Genomic DNA, 19,940 nt, shown 5'->3' with positions numbered 1-19,940 from the left:
GCCCTCCCCCCCCCTCCGCGCCGGACAGAGACAGAAGCACATCAGTGTACGCACTTTAATATAAACCAGGTCGTATTGCTGGTCACTTCAGCATGTACAAGATGAAGTCTGATTAAAAAAAAAAAAAAAAAAAAATTGTTCCAGCACAAGCTTCCCAACAGCGTGAGCATCGCACAACCAGAACCCCCCCTTTACCCCCGCGTTGCAGTCGGAAGCTCTGAGCCCCCCTTCTCCTCCCCTCAGCAACCGAACAACAACAGGACTTAAAAAAAAAAAACCAGCGGGAAGTGACATTCAATGACTACACCAGCATATAAATTAAGGCAGAATAAATAACCGTTCCACACCAGTGACAGGCATTTTCGTGACGGGCGCTGGAGCCCGGAGGGCCGCTGCTGCTCTCCCCCTCCTGCGTGCGAGGGCTCGGTGCTGCGGCCACCCCAGGCAGGGTGCTGGGCCGGGCTCAGGCTCCCCTCACTGTGTGCTGTCCCACGCTCCACGGCGCTCCGGATCGTGCTCGTTGCAGTAGTGCTGGTGTGCCTCAGGCAAGTCAAGCACATGCTGTGGACGGGCGCTGGAGCCCGGAGGGCCGCTGCTGCTCTCCCCCTCCTGCGTGCGAGGGCTCGGTGCTGCGGCCACCCCAGGCAGGGTGCTGGGCCGGGCTCAGGCTCCCCTCACTGTGTGCTGTCCCACGCTCCACGGCGCTCCGGATCGTGCTCGTTGCAGTAGTGCTGGTGTGCCTCAGGCAAGTCAAGCACATGCTGTGAAGAGACACCCCCCCCCCCCCCCCCCCGCCCCCCAAGCAGGTTTGGCCATAAGGTTATTTTTATTTCGCCAAGCAACTCGGCCTCTTCCCCACCCATTTTGTCTGGGATTTTCCCCATACACACTGGCTTCTCCATAACAGCCTCCTTATTGCTTCAGCAGCATCCCAGTCCTGGGCCAGAGGGAGGTGATCCGCTCACCTTGGAGAGGGATCGGCTGGCATGAAAGGCCCCAGCGCAGTTCAGGATTTACAGACCTGCAGCTGCCTTTGGAGTGGTAACTGGTGGGCAGTTTGAGCCCAGCTCAGTCCAGGATGAGTGGCTTAAGTGGCACAGTCCGCTTAAAAGAGAAGCCACAGCTCGTGGTAACATGAAGAGTTTCCCCTCTCTGTTGGGGTGGGCAAAGCCGTTGGACATAGCTGGGCAGAGTTAGCTCCACAAAAAAAAAAAAAGAGTGGCCAGTTAGAGGGACATGGCTGTTGATGTGAATGAGGGTACATACCTCAACCATAAATAGAACCACAGAGTGAATACAATCCTGCCAAGTAGCACAAGACACTCAGGGGGAAAATAATAACAATCAGTGTCCCACTTTCCATGCCAGCGGAACAGTCATTTAGAGGGAAATCCACCAAACGGCAAGAGTTAAGAGCTCTGTTCCATCCCAGCCAGTTAGTGTATTAGTCCCAATTTCCTTAAACCATGAGCAAAGGACAGTACCAATCCTTTCAGAAAAAAAAACAAAAAAACACAAGACACTCAGGGGGAAAATAATAACAATCAGTGTCCCACTTTCCATGCCAGCGGAACAGTCATTTAGAGGGAAATCCACCAAACGGCAAGAGTTAAGAGCTCTGTTCCATCCCAGCCAGTTAGTGTATTAGTCCCAATTTCCTTAAACCATGAGCAAAGGACAGTACCAATCCTTTCAGAAAAAAAAACAAAAAAACCAAAAAAACATAAAACCCATTCAGTTAAAATCTGGCTTCTCAAAGCCTTTAAAAAAAACTAGATGCCCTCTTCAGTTGGTGCATAGAAAACCCTAAAAGGACAGTACCAATCCTTTCAGAAAAAAAAACAAAAAAACCAAAAAAACATAAAACCCATTCAGTTAAAATCTGGCTTCTCAAAGCCTTTAAAAAAAACTAGATGCCCTCTTCAGTTGGTGCATAAGAAAACCCTAAAAATGCATCTGATGCACTGGAGCTGCTGGCTGCTAGGTCAGGCGTGTGGGTGATGGAGGTGGAGATGGCTTCTTGGGTGAACTCTGGGTCAAAGTGTCGCAGATCAGCTGGACCAGCCTAAGCCAAGGAGCAGAGAGGTACACAGTCATTTCAAGTGAGCAGACCCCAGCCAACTGCTTGTGTTCAGTCTAACACAGCTGCTCTTCCAAAAGTGTCATCACCACTGCATTTGCAGTTCCTAACCTGCATTTCAGCATCCCTCACTGTCAGCACAAGACATCTGGAGAGGATTCCTTTTGTGCCACCACATAACAGATACCAACAGAAATACCCACTTACCACATTGGGGTTAAACGGAGGAGTTAGCCTCTTGTGGTACAAGTCATCCCAGTTTATTGGGCTGAAGAATACGTGGTTCTTTATCTCAAGCTGCATAGAAAGCGGAAGGAGAAAAGTCACTCTTCTGCCAACCCTCCTTTTCCAGCACCTGCCAACTAGTTTCATAGCATTAAGTGGTTGAAGCAAGACTTGGAGCTACCACATATCCATGTAGGGCCCATATAGCAAATCCTTAATACCTGAGGGTCATAGTCCAGTAGTCCCTTGAAGGGAGATGACACCACCACACATTGGTGTCCTAGCTTGCCACCACACCTTTTCCTTTGGAAATCCAAATCAACCCCATATGCCCCTTTTAGGAGGCTGGAGAGACATCAACCTGCGTGGAAAGCTTTTTCCAAGGCAGTGCTGTTATCACAAAAGAAAAGCTCAGAATAGAAAGGTTTCCTATCCATCCTCCCTCCTGACCGTAATGGAGGCCACCTACAAAGTCTGTCTTGGCACCCAGCCTCCTCTTCTGGTCCTTGTGGAGAAGTCCCTGGAGGATGTCACAAGCTGCCACAGTCTTGCTTCCTTGGATCTGGAGTGGCTTGTGCAGAATGTTGTCATACATTTGAGACACATCCCGGCTGTAAAAAGGAGGCTAATTTGAAAGAGAGGAGAAGCAGCCAGGTAAAACATGAGCTACCATAAGGAACCACACATCACAGGTCAAAATGAGTCCTGCAGCAAGCAGATGAGGGAGACCTGCCATATCTCAGATATCAGACAGACATCTCTGTTCAAAAGGGCTATGGTATGACTGAAACAGGTCATCTAATTCAGGATTCAGTTGTCTGTGTCAGGTACCATGTGAACACCAGACCAACCTCACGACACAGCTTTCAAAAATAAATTCTCCACCATGTAGAGTAAAACAGACAGCTTCCAAACTTACCAGTCCAAACAGCATCTCATAGAGGACGGCTCCCAGGCACCACCAGTCTACTGTCCTGTCATACGGCTGCTTCTTTAGAACCTCTGGAGCCAAGTACTGGAAAGAGTCAGAAGTAAGTATTTTTGAGTCAAATTACAGAGGAAGGGCTTTGTCCTCATAAGTACACAAACCTGGCTGCAGTTCAAACTGAGCAAATGCATTAGGAAGCACACAGATGCATTTCCTGCTATGCTTTGATAGACTCTCCGCTTGCTTCAGAGCCACAGGTTTGAAAGACACCTACCAAAACCCCCCAAGTGTTTTCCTGGGCTACAGAAGGTTCTCCTCCTGTAGAGGACTTGTACAAGGATTTACCACCCACCATAACTCAGCCAGCAAACCTGTCCTGCACTGACACATTACACCTCTTAAGACTCACGTAGTTTTGAGAAAGCTGCAGTTTTCAGTCACATTAAGTCTGTTCAATCAGCAAAACTACCAATAACTGCCACCAAGGAGCAACAGGGAAGAATTCAAGCAGCCTGCAGAACAAGCAGCACATCAAGCCTTGTCTTGCACAGGATTAGTGTACTCTGTGTACTATTAGGCTCCCTATCTAGGGCAGGGAAAACAAAAAAAAAAAGCCAGCCACACACACCAAAAGCCACAAAACAAAGCTCAAACATTCCTGCTTGGTTCATGCTGTGCTATTGCGTAAGTGGGTCTGAGGGCTACCACCAGGACATTCCTGCCCACTTCCACTGAGCTTCTATACTGAAAGGTATCTTGTTTACAGACCCTTCTTCAAGCTACCTGACGAAGGGCAGCAGGACAGGTGTATTACCTGGGCCAAAGTGCTACCAAAATCCCCAGCTCAGTAAGAAGCAGGAAAAAAGCCTCCAAGAAGCCAAACTGGAGATAGTTTTTAGCAAAACCTATTTGAGGTGCATTGGAGAAAAGGCATTTCCTCCCCCCTGAGCAGCATTCACATTCCAGAGGAGAGCCTGGTCCTCTCCTCTGCGCAGGGTGTTTTGCAGCTCCTCCATACCGAGGACACACAAGAGAGCACAGCAAGGTCCTGTGTATGTCAGTACCAGCAGGCTCCCTATTCTGCAGCTCCAGGGTATCAGAGCAGGTAAACAGCCTACTCACAGGCTTGCTCATGGGCTCCCAGGGTCAAGGTTGTCTCCACAGCTACCTGGAGCCGCCCCAGTTTCACAAGACTGGCCATTTCTGAGTGCAGGGATTCCTGTCCCTGATAGCACAGCAAATTTAGAGTAGTAATCAGCTGTTACAGGTAAAACTGTCTCTGTTGAGTAGGGGAGACCTTATCTGAACTCCAGCTTCAGGCTGACAACCTCAAAAAGCCCAAGACAGTCTAATTCACAGAGCCCATATTTTGAGATGCTGAGCACCCACGCAAGTCTGAGACCTAGAGCAGCAAGTCTCTGGAGACTTTCAGCCCCCAGGTCACGGTGAAATCCCAGCACGTGCTGTACCTCAGGAGTGCCACAGAAAGTAGAAGTTGTCTCCTCTTGCTCCATTCCTTCTTTGCAGAGTCCAAAGTCTGTCAATACTATGTGTCCCTAAAGAAGAGAGCGAAATTTCAGCTTGGCTGACTCCTAGAGAAGAGACAGGATTTCCAAGCATTGGCCTTCACGTTGCATCTCATGTATGTTTTAGTTCCCCACTGTTCATCCGCTTCTCCTCCCTCACCTTCTGGACATCCTATAGTACAAGTACAGGAGCCTATAGAGAAAGAGTCTATTTTTTTAATTTGTCTACAACTGCACAGCTATGAAGAGATCCAGCACTGCTGTGCTTTGCCACTGCTTTATCCCAGAGCCAGAGTAGCAGCGATGACTTCCTCTTAGCACCCCTGATCCCTGCCCACAGGTCAGGTCCCAGCTTTTGGGAGTGAGCTGAGGGGGCCCCAAGTGCGCAGTTCTGCAGAGGGCAGGCTCCCTCCCTCTTGCAGGATCTGCACAGAAATGCAGTGGTGCATACATATAAAATCCATGCAATAAGTGAGCTATGGCCCAGCTTGCAGAACCATAGCCCTCTGTTTACAGTCCTGATGCTTTTAAAACCAGAAGGAAGGCAGCACGAGCTGTGAATATACCTGGCAATCCAGGAGGATGTTCTCAGGTTTTAAGTCCCTGCAAGACAAAAAGTGCTGTTTGAGCAGATTTGGCCAGATATTTAGAAAAGCCTGTTCTGAAACAGCATCAGCTAAGAAGAGGAGCTAACAAGACTCCACAATCCAGTTCACCAAGACCTTCCCAAAGTGCAGATTCCCATCACTGTTGGGTATCAACATACAACATATGCAAACATAGAAGGACCACTGCAAACATAGAAAGACCGCTGCCATACAGAATCAGGTGTCAGCCTGCATTTCCCTGCATATCTATGCATAAATTGGCACTAAGAGACAGTGTCTTCCTTCTTGTGCCAGGTTTAGTTTAGATCTTTTCACCCAACCATTCTCCTTCCCACTATCAGGCTGGGAGCATTTATTGCCCATCAGGTCCTGTGCAGACAGCACCCCTCTTGCAGGGTTAAAATGCCAGCAGTGCACTGTCTTGTCTGGGGTAGGAGATTCTTCAGCTACTCCAGTCCTGCATTTTGCATGGCCCCAGAAGTCTTCTCCCTCCCCAGCACTGCACACAGCCTGGCCAGGCAGACTTGGTGCCCCTGCTCTCCCTGGCAGGACACGTCTTACCTGTAAATGATGTTTAAGGAATGCAGGTACCCAATTGCACTAGCGACTTCTGCAGCATAGAATCGAGCCCGGGGCTCACGGAAGCAGCGCTCCCTTTGCAAGTGGAAGAAGAGCTACAAACAGATCATAAGGTTGATCATTTCTTCTCTAAAAAACTGAAGGATATCTGGAGCAAGCCTGAAAGCCAGCTACTTGAGTGAAAACCAATTTGGAGCAAGCGGCACATGAACAGCACCAAATAAACCCAAACCAAATGACTTCAAGCAATCTAAGCACCTTTCTGGAAATTGCTTCATTTGTCATCCTCTATGTCACCATCTCACTTCATTCATTGCCCCAAAACTGGTCATCTGCTGATCTAGTTAAGCTTTTGAGCTTGCTACAACCCACAGGCTGTAGTATGGCCACGAAGAGTGGTACATGCACAGAGCTGAACCCACTAAGATCCCCAATATGAATTAGACTTGGACAAGACATCCATGTTAACAATATCACCCAACCAGTTTCAGATAGCACAGGGAAAAAAAAAAAAAAAACAACCACAGCTGAAGAAAGAGGAGCTTCTACAGAACAGAAAAAAGAAGTCTAACATACTGCAATGGAATCACCCAAGCACTAGACTGGAATCCAGAGCTGGCCCACAAGTGGGTTTTGCCTAAAGCTCACCAACATCAGCATTTCCCCATGTTCTCCATAAGATTTTAAAATGCCCCTAGCACATGTTTTTCTCAGTGTCCTTGCCTTGGGAATCATCTGACAGAGGTCATATCCAACAAAATCTTCACTCAACTTACAGGTGAGATAGCATGCCAGCCACTCCTAGCTGGGCCTTGCCAGCAATCAAGGCAACATTATACTTCAACATCATTGTCTTCTGACAAGAAAGTTTTAAGCAATAGAGCAGCATGTTTGGGAAGGAGCAAATAAAGGATTAAAAGAGAGCCTGTATGTGCACTCACCTCTCCCCCATTTACATAGTCAAGCACAAAGTAAAGCTTCTCCGAGGTCTGGAAGGAGTAATGGAGTCCCACAAGGAAGGGGTGCTTGACATTTTTCAGGAGCACGTTGCGCTCTGCCATGATGTGGTTTTGCTATCAAAAAGCAGGCAAGGCATTAGAGTTTCAGGCAAGGGTCCAGTCCAGTCTGACATAGGGGCTCACTGCTGTTTTGAAAACGAGTAGAAGCCAGGAGTTCTAGGGGGTCATCTCCAGCCCCAGAAAAGGAACCACTCTCTCCTCTAACCCAATTCATCTCAGTTCTTCTCCATTTTCCCACGGTACCAAGAAATCCATGTTTAACATGCGACTTGTCTATGTGAATGCTCACTCAGCCACAAGACAACCTCAACTGCATTACCAGGATTGCTCATACACTGACCACTATTTGCAGAAGTAGCCAAGGAGAGCAGACGTACCTCTTTTTTCTTCAGGATGGTTTTCTTATGCAAGACTTTCACAGCATAAAAAGTCCCATCACACTTACGTTTGGCCAGGAGAACCTGCAACAGAAGGTCCTGGTCACAGGTTTCAGTCTCACCTTCTGCCACTTGCTTAGCATTTCCTCATTAGCTCAGCACTCTTGTGAGTGATTATACAGAGAACAGGTTCGGAGGGTCAGGTACAAAGTTTTAAAGACCAAGCTCCAGCCCACTGACTTCCCAGCACTTTCTCATTGCCAGAAAAAGGCACACAACGTCTCCACATACATCTCTTACACACCCAATAGAAAGTAGTTTTGGATCATTTGGGGATAGTCCCATTTAAAGTGGATCCTTGCTATCTCACAAGGTACAGATCTGTCTAGAGATCTTTTGCTAGCTGAAGAAGTCCAAGGCTAATTTTCAATCAAGTACTGCTCCTCACCATCACCACCCTGAGTATGAAACACCTCACACTTCTGTCCTTAGAGAGGCTGCAGGACAGCTCAAAGTAAGCACGGACTATGAAAACCCTATCTCAATTCTCATCTGGAATCAGTCCCACTCAGTCCAAGCTCCTCCAGAGAGGTGCAAGCAAAGGACACAGCTAGAAACTCCTTCAGCAAGGAAGTCTTTCCAAGCTGCCTCTAAAGAGCTACAGCCCACCTGTACAAATCCACTTACTTTTCCAAAGCTTCCTTTGCCAATAACCTTCAGGAAATCAAAGTCTGTTGGCTTGGCACTGTTGGGCAAGAATGAAGCAAGTTAATGTTTCTGGGAGAGAAACACACAACAGCAACACTACCATCAAAGCAGAGTTCCTTTTTGGCAACACGAGTGTTTGTGAAAGGGATTAAAGGGCACTGGACAGGTGACACACGCTCCCAGCCAGCTGTCAGCAAGTGGGGGATTCGCACCATGTACGTCAGTGCACCCAGCAGAGGACAAGCAATCCCTCAGCAACCCCCCTGCTGAGCACGGCAGCAGGTGAAAGCACCTGTCAGGACCAAGTGGCACCTTTACAGGGGACACAGTTATCTCCATTTCTAGAGAAAGATAGTCAGGGAGCCAGCAGTGATGGGGAAGATCTTCCTTTACTACCTTTCAAGAGAGATGGGACAAGGGGCTGCAAACATGACAGGAGAGGATGATTATGATAACAGGGACCAGCTATAGCTGAATGTCTTGAAAGCTGGTGCATTGGTGATACACATGGTGTTAAAGGCCAAGTAATGTAGTTGTTAGGACTTTTGCAGAGACCACCCATGCAAGACACAGGGACCAACTGCATTCCCCTGCCAGATCTCTTCACTGCACGCTCCACACCCTACCTGGCTTTTGCAGGGAGCTTACTTTGGGTTAGCAGAAGGTCCAAGGTTGATGTTGTCACTTGGTGTTGGAGGCTAGAGAGGATAACAATAATATTAGTCACAAGGACCACGCTGCAGGTTGTGCTTTCTCTTCCTCAATACAGCACCCCTTGCACAGAGCCTTTGAGAAACACCCATCAGCAAAAGACACCGTGGATGCCTTGGTAAACTAAGTGATGGGGAAAGGGAGAACAGAGCTATGCACTAAAGCAATAGTACAGCTGGAGGCTGTACTAAGCTAGAGTCTCATCCCACACTTGCACAACAAAAAAAGAGAGTACTAAGACTGTTTGGCTCCTAACTTGAGGCTTTCAAGACCTGCTGTGCTGCCACAGAAGAAAGGCACTGTGTGGCTCAGTTGCTCACTGCAGCACTGAGACAAGGTGCTCCCCACTGCCTGTGCTAGGCAAAAGCCCTGTGCACAGCTCTGGGACAGAAGAGCACTTCTGCAGCAGGACATCAGCAGCTCATCCCCCCCTCAACACTGCACCCCTCTGCCCACTCCCATTAACCCCCAAAACTGCCAAGCCTGGAGCCTTGGAAGTGTTCTTATGCACACCAGCACCACAGAGGTGCTCAGCCCTCTTCCCAATGACAAGGAGGTACATAAACACACAGTCTTCCTCCTGTTCCTGCTCCCCAGGCATCTTCCCCTCCCCAGGCTGTGGGAGCATTATGCCTTGTCCAAAAGACTATATAGGGCCTCTCTGTTCTCCTTTTTCTCTACCCAGCATCACACACAGGGACAAGGCAGCAGTAAGCCTCCCAGCAGGCTAACGCAGGCTCTCCTCCTTGCCTTTCTCCTACAGGCACCAGCCCCTCTCTTCATCCCAATGGTGAGGACTTGCTGTCTCAGAGCCATAATCTCACCTGGGTGCTTTTGTCCGGGCTCCGAGAACGATCCATTAAAAAAGCAACTCGTTCAGCACTTGGGAAAAGAAGAGCCCAGTATTGAAAACAAAATCCAAGAAAGAAACAGCTTCACACCATTAACGTGCCAGGGACCAGCACAGACCCCAGTGCATCCTCACAGGAGACCTCAGCTGAGTTCCCCAGCTGCGCCCTTGGTAGCACTGCTACTCCCAAGGGGTAGGGGTGCACAGGCACTGGGGGAGGCAGAGGGCAGTGGGTACACACCAGCAGGAGATGGGGGAAAATTGTTGCTGGATGCATGAGTGATTTGAACAAGCACAAGCATATTAAATGCCACAGTTAGCCCTTGATTTGCAATAGCAGAAACTGGTCAGGGCACCAATGCATGAAGACCAGCACAGCCCAAGCACCAGCACAGCATCAGGGCCAGACGAGGTTGCAGCCCTCCTGGCCATGGCCAGACCCCTCTTGAGGCAGATGCAGCTCCCACCCCACCGCACAGGGATGCTGCGGCACCCAGCCCTGCAACCCAGCGAGCATCCCTGCAGGGCAGCCAGGCAAGTCCAGCTGGGCTGGCAGCAGTTAGAGGCCATTCCCCCAGGCCAGCGCAGACCAGCACAGTTTGGGGCTGTTGACATTGCAGGGAAGAGGGGCTGGCCATGGCAGCCAGGGAGGGCTCGGTGAGCAGAGACATTAAGCACAGGGCTCTCGTCTACCCAGCGCAGCTGCCACTGGGGCTGGAGAAGTTGGACTTGAACAACAGTTGTTGGTTCAGACCCACCCTGCTTGAGCATCACTGGGGAGGGACAGGTCCTGCCACCCCAGGGATTCCTCCCCTTGGCTTTAAGGGTTCTCCCACACTCCTTGCAAAAACCAGGATTAAAGAGATTATGAGGAAAAAAGCGCTCTGTACCCTTCTCCCCTGCCCCAGAGAGCTTTGCCCATTCCCCCTCAGCCCCGCCAAGCTCTCATACACCACAGGGAGGCTCTAAAGGCTCCCATCCCCCCAGCCACCCTCTGCCCTGCCCCTTCCAAAGAGGGGGCCCAAAGACCCCGCCAGCCTCCCCCACATCTCACCTGTGGGTGCTCCCCCTCTCCGCCCCCACACACCGCCAGGCACAGACCCACGGCCATCCCAGAGCCCCCCTCCTCCATGGCCAGGCTGACCATGGCAGGAGATGCTGGGCAGCAGCGGGTGCTGGCGGGCGTTCCCTGGGGACTGCCCACATCTGGCTGGTGCCAGCCAGCTCCATTCACCGCCGAGCCGGCGCAGGGGTTTATCAGGCTGAGCTTTTAAAGGGCTCTCATCCCACTGGGAGGCTTTCATACTCACTACGAGCAGAGCCTGGAGCCGGAGGCCTTGATGGTTTGTCCTATCCTCTCGCGGCTGTGCTTGATGAGTTCTGTGAGGAAAGTTGGAGCACCGAAGCCGATTAGCTGGCGGCACGATCACAAGTGCACAGAGGCATGTTTGTTCTTCACTGACCTTGCTCTTCTCTCCACAGCCACCCTCCTCCCCCTTCCACCCACATACCAAAATAACCAGGAAATTATAGGAACCAGGACAGCTCCCCTCCCACCCCAGCCAGGAGCCCTCAATAGCTCACAGGACGGGGAGAAGTGCCACAAAACAGACACTCTCTTCTATGGCAGAGGGGACTCGGGCTAAAGCACCACCATCAAGCTGCCCTGAGCCACCCCTGGGTCCCCAGGAGGGACAAGGAGAGTGCTCACAAGGACGATGTTGTGCTGGGATACGTCATGCACTTGGCACATCCACTGCCCCTTTCACTCAGGGCTCTGCAAGTAATTAGGGACATGAATGAAAACTTTCAGGGCCCTGCAGGAGTTAGGCCAGCTCACACATGCCGGCAAGTAAGTGACTTGCCCAAGGACACACAGTCAGTGCCAGAAGCTGGGATTCCCACCACGGAGCATCCCTGCTGCTCAGCCTCACAGGCGGTTGCCACCACTCATCATCATTACCTCTCCCTTCACAGAGGCAAAGTCCTGAGCCTGCTCCTCCCAGCACAGGCTGAGCAAGAGAAAAGCCTGAGAAGTGCAACCTGTATGGAGGAGTTCCTTGTTTTGCTTAGGAGTAGATAACAAAAATATTCCAAGACTCAGTTTTACTCCCTAGCTCAGCCCTAGTTTTGCTACTGGAAGGAAAGAGGAAGAATCAAAACATTCACAGAAACTTAAACTTACACACACCCCCCAAAAAAGATGCCTTTGTAGACACAAGCAAGTTTTCATCCTGGAATAGCTCTTCTACGGACCAAGGACTTGGCAGCACCAGCTGCCAAAGCCCATCTCCCCAGGCAAGGTGTTTGTAGGACAACGAGTTTTGAGTAAACACAAGCCCATTTACAGAGCCCTTCCTGCACAGGTCTTAGGATCTGCCAGATGGAGGGACCTGCACACTCCAGAGAGCCACCGAACCAGGCACCACCAGCAGTTCTGGGACCTGGGGGAAGAATTGATAAGGAGCCAGAAAACAGGCTCCTGTTTGGACAGGGAGGAGCAAGCAGGAATTTAAAGAAAAACCCACAAACCATTCCATGAGTGAGCTTACAACATCAGGCTGGTCTGAGACCCTGACCTTGTCGGATACTTTGCCCTGCAGCAGGTAGGAGAGCTTGTCCCAGCAGGCACCCACCAGCGAGCAGGCAGCACCCAGACGATACTTTGCCCTGCAGCAGGTAGGAGAGCTCGTCCCAGCAGGCACCCACCAGTTAGGGACAGCAAGCAGGCAGCACCCAGACAGATCAATCCCCATCTTCTCCCACTGGGCATAGTCCTTATTTCCCTGACAGTCTGGCTCTCCCTGGCTCACTGAGGTCTACTGGAGGTCATCCAATGCCTGCCTCGGGGCTGCATCTGTCCCACAGGCTGCTTGACAGACCAGCCAGATATCATGGTCACAACAGAGGGACATCAGCCCCGCCCTCCAAATCTGAACCCTCACAAGCTTGGTTTTGGCCCCAGGGTCAGCTTGCTGCCATAGGCGCTGTTCTGATCCTAGACTCAGAGGAAAATAAAAGACTCCCTTCAGGCACAGGTGGGCATGTCACAGCTTGGGCATCTTGGGGAGCACATGGGCAAGCCATGGAAACATATCCATCTGGCTTGGAGGTATTTGCTAGCAGCACAGGATGCAGGACAAGTTCCTGACTTGCTCCGAGGGGCTTGGACAAGGCTGCTTTAGCAAGGTCTCCACAACCTGCAGCTAGGCAGGAGCATCGCTGCTGAGCAAAGGCTGCAGAGCTCTTTCAGGGCCACAGCCTGGCAGCCCATTCATGCTTCCCTCCACCAGCCCCATTCTACTCCACTGCTTCTTTGCTGCAAGTGAAGCTACTCAACAAGTCCCTGCTGACCGAGGGCAGCGTTTTCCAACAAAGCTATTTCATTAAATGTACTGGCTCTGAGGCAAGACTCTCCTTCTGCACTGAAGTACCACGCACGTTTTTAGGATACATATATCCCCATCGCATATCACTTTCTATTCAGGCTCAGAGCCACCTTCCCCAGCCTGAGTCCACCTTCAAAGCCAGGTTAGTTTCTAGTTTTAATCTCCTGAGCAGTCAAACAGACTTTTCCTTATCACTAACAAACCCTACTCCCCCTAAAGCACAAAGACTTCCTGAGCGCACACACACTGAACAACAGAATCAGAAATAGGTCACGAAAATACACTGGAATCCTTAGTTACACATGCCCAGCTGCATCCCTCCTTGTGCCTGCTGGGGCAGCAGGAGTGCTCCAGGCACGGCCAGGGCCACAGAGAGCATCAGCAAGCAAATCTAGGAGTTTCCTGATATGATGTGACTATTACACACCAGGAACAAACCGCTGAACCCCACACCCCCCCTCAAAGAACATTTCACCCCAACACCTGGGCCAGAGGCATCCCCCAGGCAGCAGGCTCCCACTCACACAATGCAGTGCTACTACTTACAAGTTGGAGCAGTTACTGCAGCTAAATCTCCCCCCCAAAAAAACATCCCTCAGTAACATACGTTTTCTTCCCAGCACAGCACAAGCAGCTCCCTCTTCCTTCAACAGTTCTGCCAGCAGTGACCCACATTCCCATGCTAGCCCAGCGTTATTTGCTACAAACACATTACTAATGCAACGCGTACCTTGCACAGAGAAGCAACCTCATAGTCTCGTCATCTGCAAGCTGCCTCCCACCCTCTTCCCTGATGTCACCGCTCTCGGCATCGTTTCCTACCTAACCTAGATTGCAAACCCCTCTGAGCAAGTGCCTCGTCCTCTCACGCTCTGGGAAGGGCTAGTTGCCAGCATGGAGAGGCAAGGAGGCCTGGGAGGCTGTCACTGGGACAGCAGGCAATGTTTTGGAAGAAACACAGGGTTTGGACGGGCAAGGTTGAGAGAGGGGCACCTAAGGCAGCCCACAGCTTTCATCCAGCGCAGGGGCTGCATGCAGCATAAGGGGGAGACACCCCAGTTTCAGCTCAGAGAAGGAGCACAGGGGGAGGTGGGAAGGAGGACTCCTGCAAACAGATGCTTTTACTGGCAAAAAAAAAAAACCCTCAAGCTTTCCCCTGCTACAGATCTAAAAGATAGCTCCGGGCCAGTGCTGAGCTCCACTTTCATTCCTATTGAGACACTACAGCACACAGCAAGTCCAGGAAGAGGTTAGGAAAGACTCTAAAGGACTTCTTCACTTGGGGAAGCTTTCTCAGCTGCCCTCTGCAGAGCTCCTGGCTTGTCCAATTTTCCCTTGAGGATCCTTTCCCCTACACCCCAGTGACACTGCAAACCAGAGCAGGAACCCCAGCCAAGCCACCCTGCCTCTGAGCAAGCTGGAGCCTACAGACAAACAACCCTCCAGGTTTTAGAGAAAAACTACATGCAAAGCTGGAAAAAACCCAGCAGGTGGATAAAGCTTGCAGCATTCTGAAACAAGATAATCCCATGAAAAGAGACAACAAAGCATCAAACACACCTGGGAGCACATCTACCAGCAGAGGCTGCATCCTGAAGCATGGGAAGCAGTCCATAGCCGGCAAGCACAGAGACCCCTCATTCCCTGCACTTTCCATCCTCACACCAGCGCACCCTGCCACCGGCTGCCCTGGCAGACCAGAAGCCCAAAGCTCTTTCCTAAAACTCAGAGGGGAATAGCTTTCTTTCCTGCAGCAGTTCATTTAGACCATGAACACAAACACCCCCACCCTCTCAGGGTGATCATGTCACTGCTGCTGGCTTGCTGCAGCCCTTTAAAGAGAGCAAGAAAAGCTGATCAGCTGCAAAAAGTGAAGAGACACCTGCATGATATACCCACAGCGTGAGAATTTAGGTGGGAGTGGTAGTTTTGGATGAGGGAGGGGTGCAGGTGGTGGGTAGGAGCCAATTACCTCCTGGGCGGCATCTCAGGTGTTCAGAACAATTTTTTACACGTGGTAGTAAGCTGGAAACCTGTCCACTGTCCTGTGCTTTGGAGGAAGGTCAAAACTGTCATTTGGTTCAGGTCAAACCCAGAAGAAGCTGTTCCTTCCAGTGTCCTCCACCAAGCCAGGAAGACTACAGCCCAGGACAGCCGGACCGGCGCTTTGCAGCAGTATTAAATGCAAACATAAACACGCGTGGAGAGGAAAACCTGGTGTCGGAGGCATGCAGTGATTTGAGAGAACAGAGACTAAGCTCTGAGCAAAAGGAGACATTAGAGGAGGGCTGGCGTCTTCTCTCTCTCTTCATTAAAAAGAAAGCATTCTCTTTTTGCTTCCATTGTCATTTCCTATAAAGCCTCCCGTGTGCGGCTGCAGCAGGAGAAAATCCAGCTTCCCCGGGGGAGCGGAGGGGCTGGTTGCCGTGGGACAGGTCCCTAACCCCAGACTGCAGCTACCAGGAGGAAAACATCTGAAACATCTGATGTGCTCATTGCCACGTGTAACGAGAGAGAGGAAGCAGCGTGTTGCTTGAAGTATCATTCTCTCTCAGGTCAAAGCCTGAATTTTTTGCTCAGCCAACATCCTCAAGCTATTAGCATTGTCAGCTTTTAAAAATATGTCCTATTATGTTTTTATTTTCTCTGATTTTGCCTCTACTTGCATTGAAATGGTCAAGTTTCAGAATACTTTCAGCCGCTAACTTACATTTTCAAATCAGTATCTTCTGCTTTTGTTTCATTCAATAAAAAACCTCGGTATTATCAACAAAATCTACTTGTTTTTATTTACCATAGAAAGGCATCTTTAATTAAAAACCCATTTTCTATCCAAAGAAGAGAAAGCAGAAGGATCCTGGAAGGCAAAATTTTTACCAGCTAGAATACATAAAATATCTAATCTAGAGTGTGGCCACCCCCGGGGGGTTAGTGACACCATACCAGCCAGGAGCATTACCCTTCGTCTTTCCCAGGGCAGTGGAGGAGGGCTCCATCCAGGCCACGTACATAAAGCCAGCCGAAAAAGTCCCCTCTCCTTACAGCTGGGGCAGGAGCTCAGTGACCGGCACCGGGCGTCCTCGGGAAGCAGAGCACGCAGACGTTTCTCCAGCTGCAAAGGTGAAGGGCACAGGAGTAAGAGGAGAAACAAGCCCTCGGGTGTAGCGCTGGCTGCCCGCCAGCCGGGCACGGCTCTGGGATGCAAGGCCAGCTCCCTGACCCTCGTCTGGCCAGCACCCACCAGCACTCGGTCTGGTGGGGATCGGGGTGCTCAGGTCACTCCGGGCTCTGCCACCACTCCGGTGTCCCTCTCTTTGCACTTCTCTGGAAAGTGCTTTGGGACTGGCAGATGGAGGGCACTGGAAGAGAGCTGGGTGGTACTGGTTGGCTGTTTAACTTCTGTACAACAGAAGAAATTCATCCTACAACTGCTAAATTCACAGATTTCTGCTCTCAGGAAAGTCTGAGAACTCAGGTCACTCCGGGCTCTGCCACCACTCCGGTGTCCCTCTCTTTGCACTTCTCTGGAAAGTGCTTTGGGACTGGCAGATGGAGGGCACTGGAAGAGAGCTGGGTGGTACTGGTTGGCTGTTTAACTTCTGTACAACAGAAGAAATTCATCCTACAACTGCTAAATTCACAGATTTCTGCTCTCGGGAAAGTCTGAGAATCCATTTGCCCTCCCTGTGCCTGGGGTGACTGCCCTGGGACCGATGGCTCCCTGGCACGGGAGAAGACATTCCCTGGAAGCACGGGGACACACGGACCACCAGTAAATCCCAGCATAAGGCAGGTGCTCACCTGGGGATTCAATGTCAGACGCCACCAGATGCCTGGGGCAGCTGCAGAGGGCTTTGCCCTGGAGAGCCCCATGACCATCCCTAGAGAGGTGCCCTGGGCAAGCGGTTGTCCCCGTGATGGAGGACGTGAGCGGGACAGGTAGATATAAGCAGGGTTAGCCTCCAGCCCTCCCCATGTGCAAGAGGTGAGACTTTCCCCCTTGCCCTGCCCCTGTGTGCCCACGGCCACGTCCAGCAGCAGCCTGCAGCAGCCCTCACCCCTTGCCCAGTGCTGCTCCTTGCCCACGACAGGACACGTTAGTGCCACGCTGAAGGGGCTGCTGGATGTGGGAGCGCTTGCAGAGCACATACAGTATATAGGCAGGCAGGCACGCATCCCTACAGGTGCTGCAGGCGTGGCCATGCACCCCTTACACCGGGACTGGCCTTGGCCCGTTCCCCTGCCCGGCACCCGCGGGCTCCTAAACAAAATGAAACAATTCTAGTAAAGCCGGAGATCTGCTGGTGTCAGTGTTGGGTTTTGCCAGCGTTGCTGGTCTTCTGTGCGGGGTGGTGTTTCCCTGCCCTCCAGAGAGCACATCTATGCCAGGAAAACCTCTGGCTGGACCTGGGTTCAGAGGTGATGAGCAGCTCTCAGGCAATTTAACCCTTTCTGTGCACGCCTCCTGCCTGGGCTGGACTTGGGCAGACCGTGGTGGGAGCAAGCCCTGGCCAGAGAAAGGTGATTTTTTTCAGCTGCGCTGGCACAGCTCTGAGCCTCCGGACATTGCCTGTGCTTGGAAACATTTTCCTTTCCCCCCCCAAGGGAGGAAAGCTGCCTTCACTTCCCCAGGCCCTATGAGGGGTCAAGGGCTGCGTGGTCCTCCGCGGCTGAGCCTGGTCCCTCCCGGCAGGGCCAGCCCTGGCCGGTGACGCTCACCCCAGGGAAGCCACATTTGCAGCTTCTCCGGGGCAGGACGTGTCCAGCGGACAACAGGTCCAGCCCGTTGTCTCTACACGCAGATAAGGACCACTCTCTCTCTCTTACAATATTTTATATGCTATGCATACATGCTATTTTACAGGGAAAGGTATACTATTTTAATCTCCCTATCTAGCAATATCCATAACCATGATCATAAAAGTATCACTGAAGTGGAACCACACAGTCTTGAGCAATCAGAATTGCAGGGAAGGGTCCAGATAAGATTAAAACAAATATTTCTCTAGAGAGCACAAAGCAAGTTTCCATCGACCTGCAGTGAAAGGTGACCTAAAATGTTTGGCTACTCAGGAGGACTTCAGGACACATTACAGCCTATGTTTTAGAGCCTTTCTAAAAAAAAAAAACCACTGTTTTGGGGGGATGAGTGCCTCTTTTCTCCTGCAGCATTGCCAATCTCTGACGCAGGGTGCACACTCAGGGCCACCTCCCACAGCTCAAGTCCCGAGCGTGACCAGCCTGGCAGGGACAAGGGCAGAGAGGCAGTTTCCCGGCCGGATTGAGCAGGGCTTAGCAGCTTGGAGACGGCTCGGAGAGCTGCGCTGCCTGAAACCAGGCCCCTCGCTGCTGACACAGCGCTGGGTTCATTAGGAAAGCTTGTGGGTGAAGCGTCCCTGGGAATGCCTCCCCTCTGCCCCGCTCTGTCCCCATCCCATCCCTGTCTCCGAGAGCTGCAGACTCCAGCTCCACTGTATGGGATGCATGTTTTCACCCCTTTTTATCCACATGTAAAACCTGGGAAGCAACTGGTGCTGGCATAGCCGGAGATTGTCTCCAGCAGAGCTATATATACTGGATTCAGTGGGCTGCCCAGTCCCAACTGGGCCAAGCGCTGCTCAAGGCATTGTCAGGGCCTGTGAGCCCCTGTGCAAGAGCAGCAGATCCGCGCTGAAATCTGCTGAGGCCATCTCTGTTCCCCTGCTCTGGCACGGAGCAGGAACAGCCTTCCCTGTCCTGCCAGTGAGCAGGTCAGGGATGCCCCGTTAGAGGGATGCCAGATACAGCACCCCTGAGCTTCGCCAGGCCCAGCCTGGCCACAGAGATGCAGCCCAGGAGACCACAGCCAAAATGACCTGGAATTTCTGGTGCAAACCTCACCCTTCTGGTGCTGGCTGCAAAAGCCCAGTGCAGCCCAAGCCTCCTTTCCCTGTGCAGGTGGCTCAGGGACATGGGGGGGATGACACAGTTAGTCACCAGCTACCTCTGCTGATCTGCCAGCTCCTGAAATTACCCAGGGTCAGAAACACTTGTGGCTGCTCCACATGGGAGCTCACCCAGGGAGGTGAGCTGATGTGGGGCTGCGGACACAAGCGGGGTGATGGAAGCTCCTTGTGATGGAAGTTTCCTGGAGGAGGCACAGTTAATGCAAGAAACCTTTCCACCTAGTACAATATTTCCAGGGGGAGCAAGGAGGCTGCTCATCTCTGGATTCCTCCACAGCTGGGAAACAAATCCACTGCTGGAACTCAAACCCCCTCCGCTTCCAGCTGCTGTCCCTGAGCCAGACCCCCACGGAGCAGCTCTCACACGGGCCAGCTGGGTCCCCGGCAGCAAGGTACGAGCCCTTCACAAAAACCTCTGCCTCTCCCAAACGGGTTCAGGACCTTGTTAAGAAAAAGGAAAGTCGCAGTCATCCCAGAGAAAGGAAATTGGCGTTACCTGCAGAGAGCGAGGCGCAGGGAGCCGGGCTCCGGCAGCAGGGCCGGCGGGCACTGCCACACTCCAGCTGTGGAAAGCAGCATATACTGTTCTCCCTCCCGTTGTTTTTATTTTGATGATTCGGTCTGAAGGTCAAAGGAAAAGTCCGAAGGAGTGGCTTGTGGCAGGAAGTAAATGATTACCCTGCCACTGCTCTCCAAGGGGACCGAGGCACCGGGAGCTGGGGTGGGAGAGGAAAATCCCTCCTTGGGGGGGATTAGAGGGCAGCTCGCCGGCAGGGAAGTGCAAAGGGTCAGAACAAAGTGCTCTGTTTGCCGGAGGCTGTGCCAGGTCACATGCCGAGTCCTAGCAGAGGTAATGAGGCATCAGTCACCTCCCAAATGCCAGCAAGACCTCCTGGATGTGGACATGACCCATTGCCCATCCACCAGCAATCCACGGAGCTTGCCAGCAAGGAATGAGCTGGGCGAGGTGGAGCCTCATCCCCTGGCAGCACTGA

At 51.6% G+C, this 19,940-nt stretch overlaps 1 protein-coding gene across 1 annotated transcript; it reads right to left on the bottom strand.

The window, feature by feature from the left end:
* Window positions 1-1,433: 1,433 nt before the first annotated feature.
* SGK2 (SGK2, serine/threonine kinase 2) lies at window positions 1,434-16,011 on the bottom strand. The gene is made up of 15 exons (XM_009275534.2): window positions 15,960-16,011; window positions 10,922-10,991; window positions 9,586-9,643; window positions 8,699-8,748; window positions 8,030-8,087; window positions 7,343-7,426; window positions 6,888-7,019; window positions 5,929-6,041; window positions 5,326-5,362; window positions 4,703-4,789; window positions 3,225-3,320; window positions 2,775-2,930; window positions 2,288-2,377; window positions 1,844-2,065; window positions 1,434-1,522 (listed from the first exon to the last, which is right to left on the bottom strand). The coding sequence occupies exons 1-14, from the start codon at window positions 16,009-16,011 to the stop codon at window positions 1,910-1,912; spliced, it is 1,239 nt and encodes a 412-aa protein (XP_009273809.2). The 3' UTR covers window positions 1,434-1,522; window positions 1,844-1,909.
* Window positions 16,012-19,940: the final 3,929 nt, after the last annotated feature.

This window comes from Aptenodytes forsteri, unplaced genomic scaffold (assembly GCF_000699145.1).
Source record: "Aptenodytes forsteri isolate BGI_AS27 unplaced genomic scaffold, ASM69914v1 Scaffold369, whole genome shotgun sequence".
Lineage (NCBI taxonomy): Eukaryota > Metazoa > Chordata > Aves > Sphenisciformes > Spheniscidae > Aptenodytes > Aptenodytes forsteri.
The sequence above is the reverse complement of the archived record's forward strand: the minus strand, read 5'-3'. Positions and strand labels throughout refer to the sequence as shown.

Bases quoted from the DNA above. Each gene is read 5' to 3' on its own strand.
- SGK2 (XM_009275534.2), bottom strand. From the start codon at position 16,011: ATGTACGTGGCCTGGATGGAGCCCTCCTCCACTGCCCTGGGAAAGACG. The intron at 10,992-15,959 runs GTAATGCTCCTG...CTTTCCTCACAG, and splicing joins TGCCCTGGGAAAGACGAAGG to AACTCATCAAGCACAGCCGC. The intron at 6,042-6,887 runs GTGAGTGCACAT...ATCTGTTTGTAG, and splicing joins ACTATGTAAATGGGGGAGAG to CTCTTCTTCCACTTGCAAAG.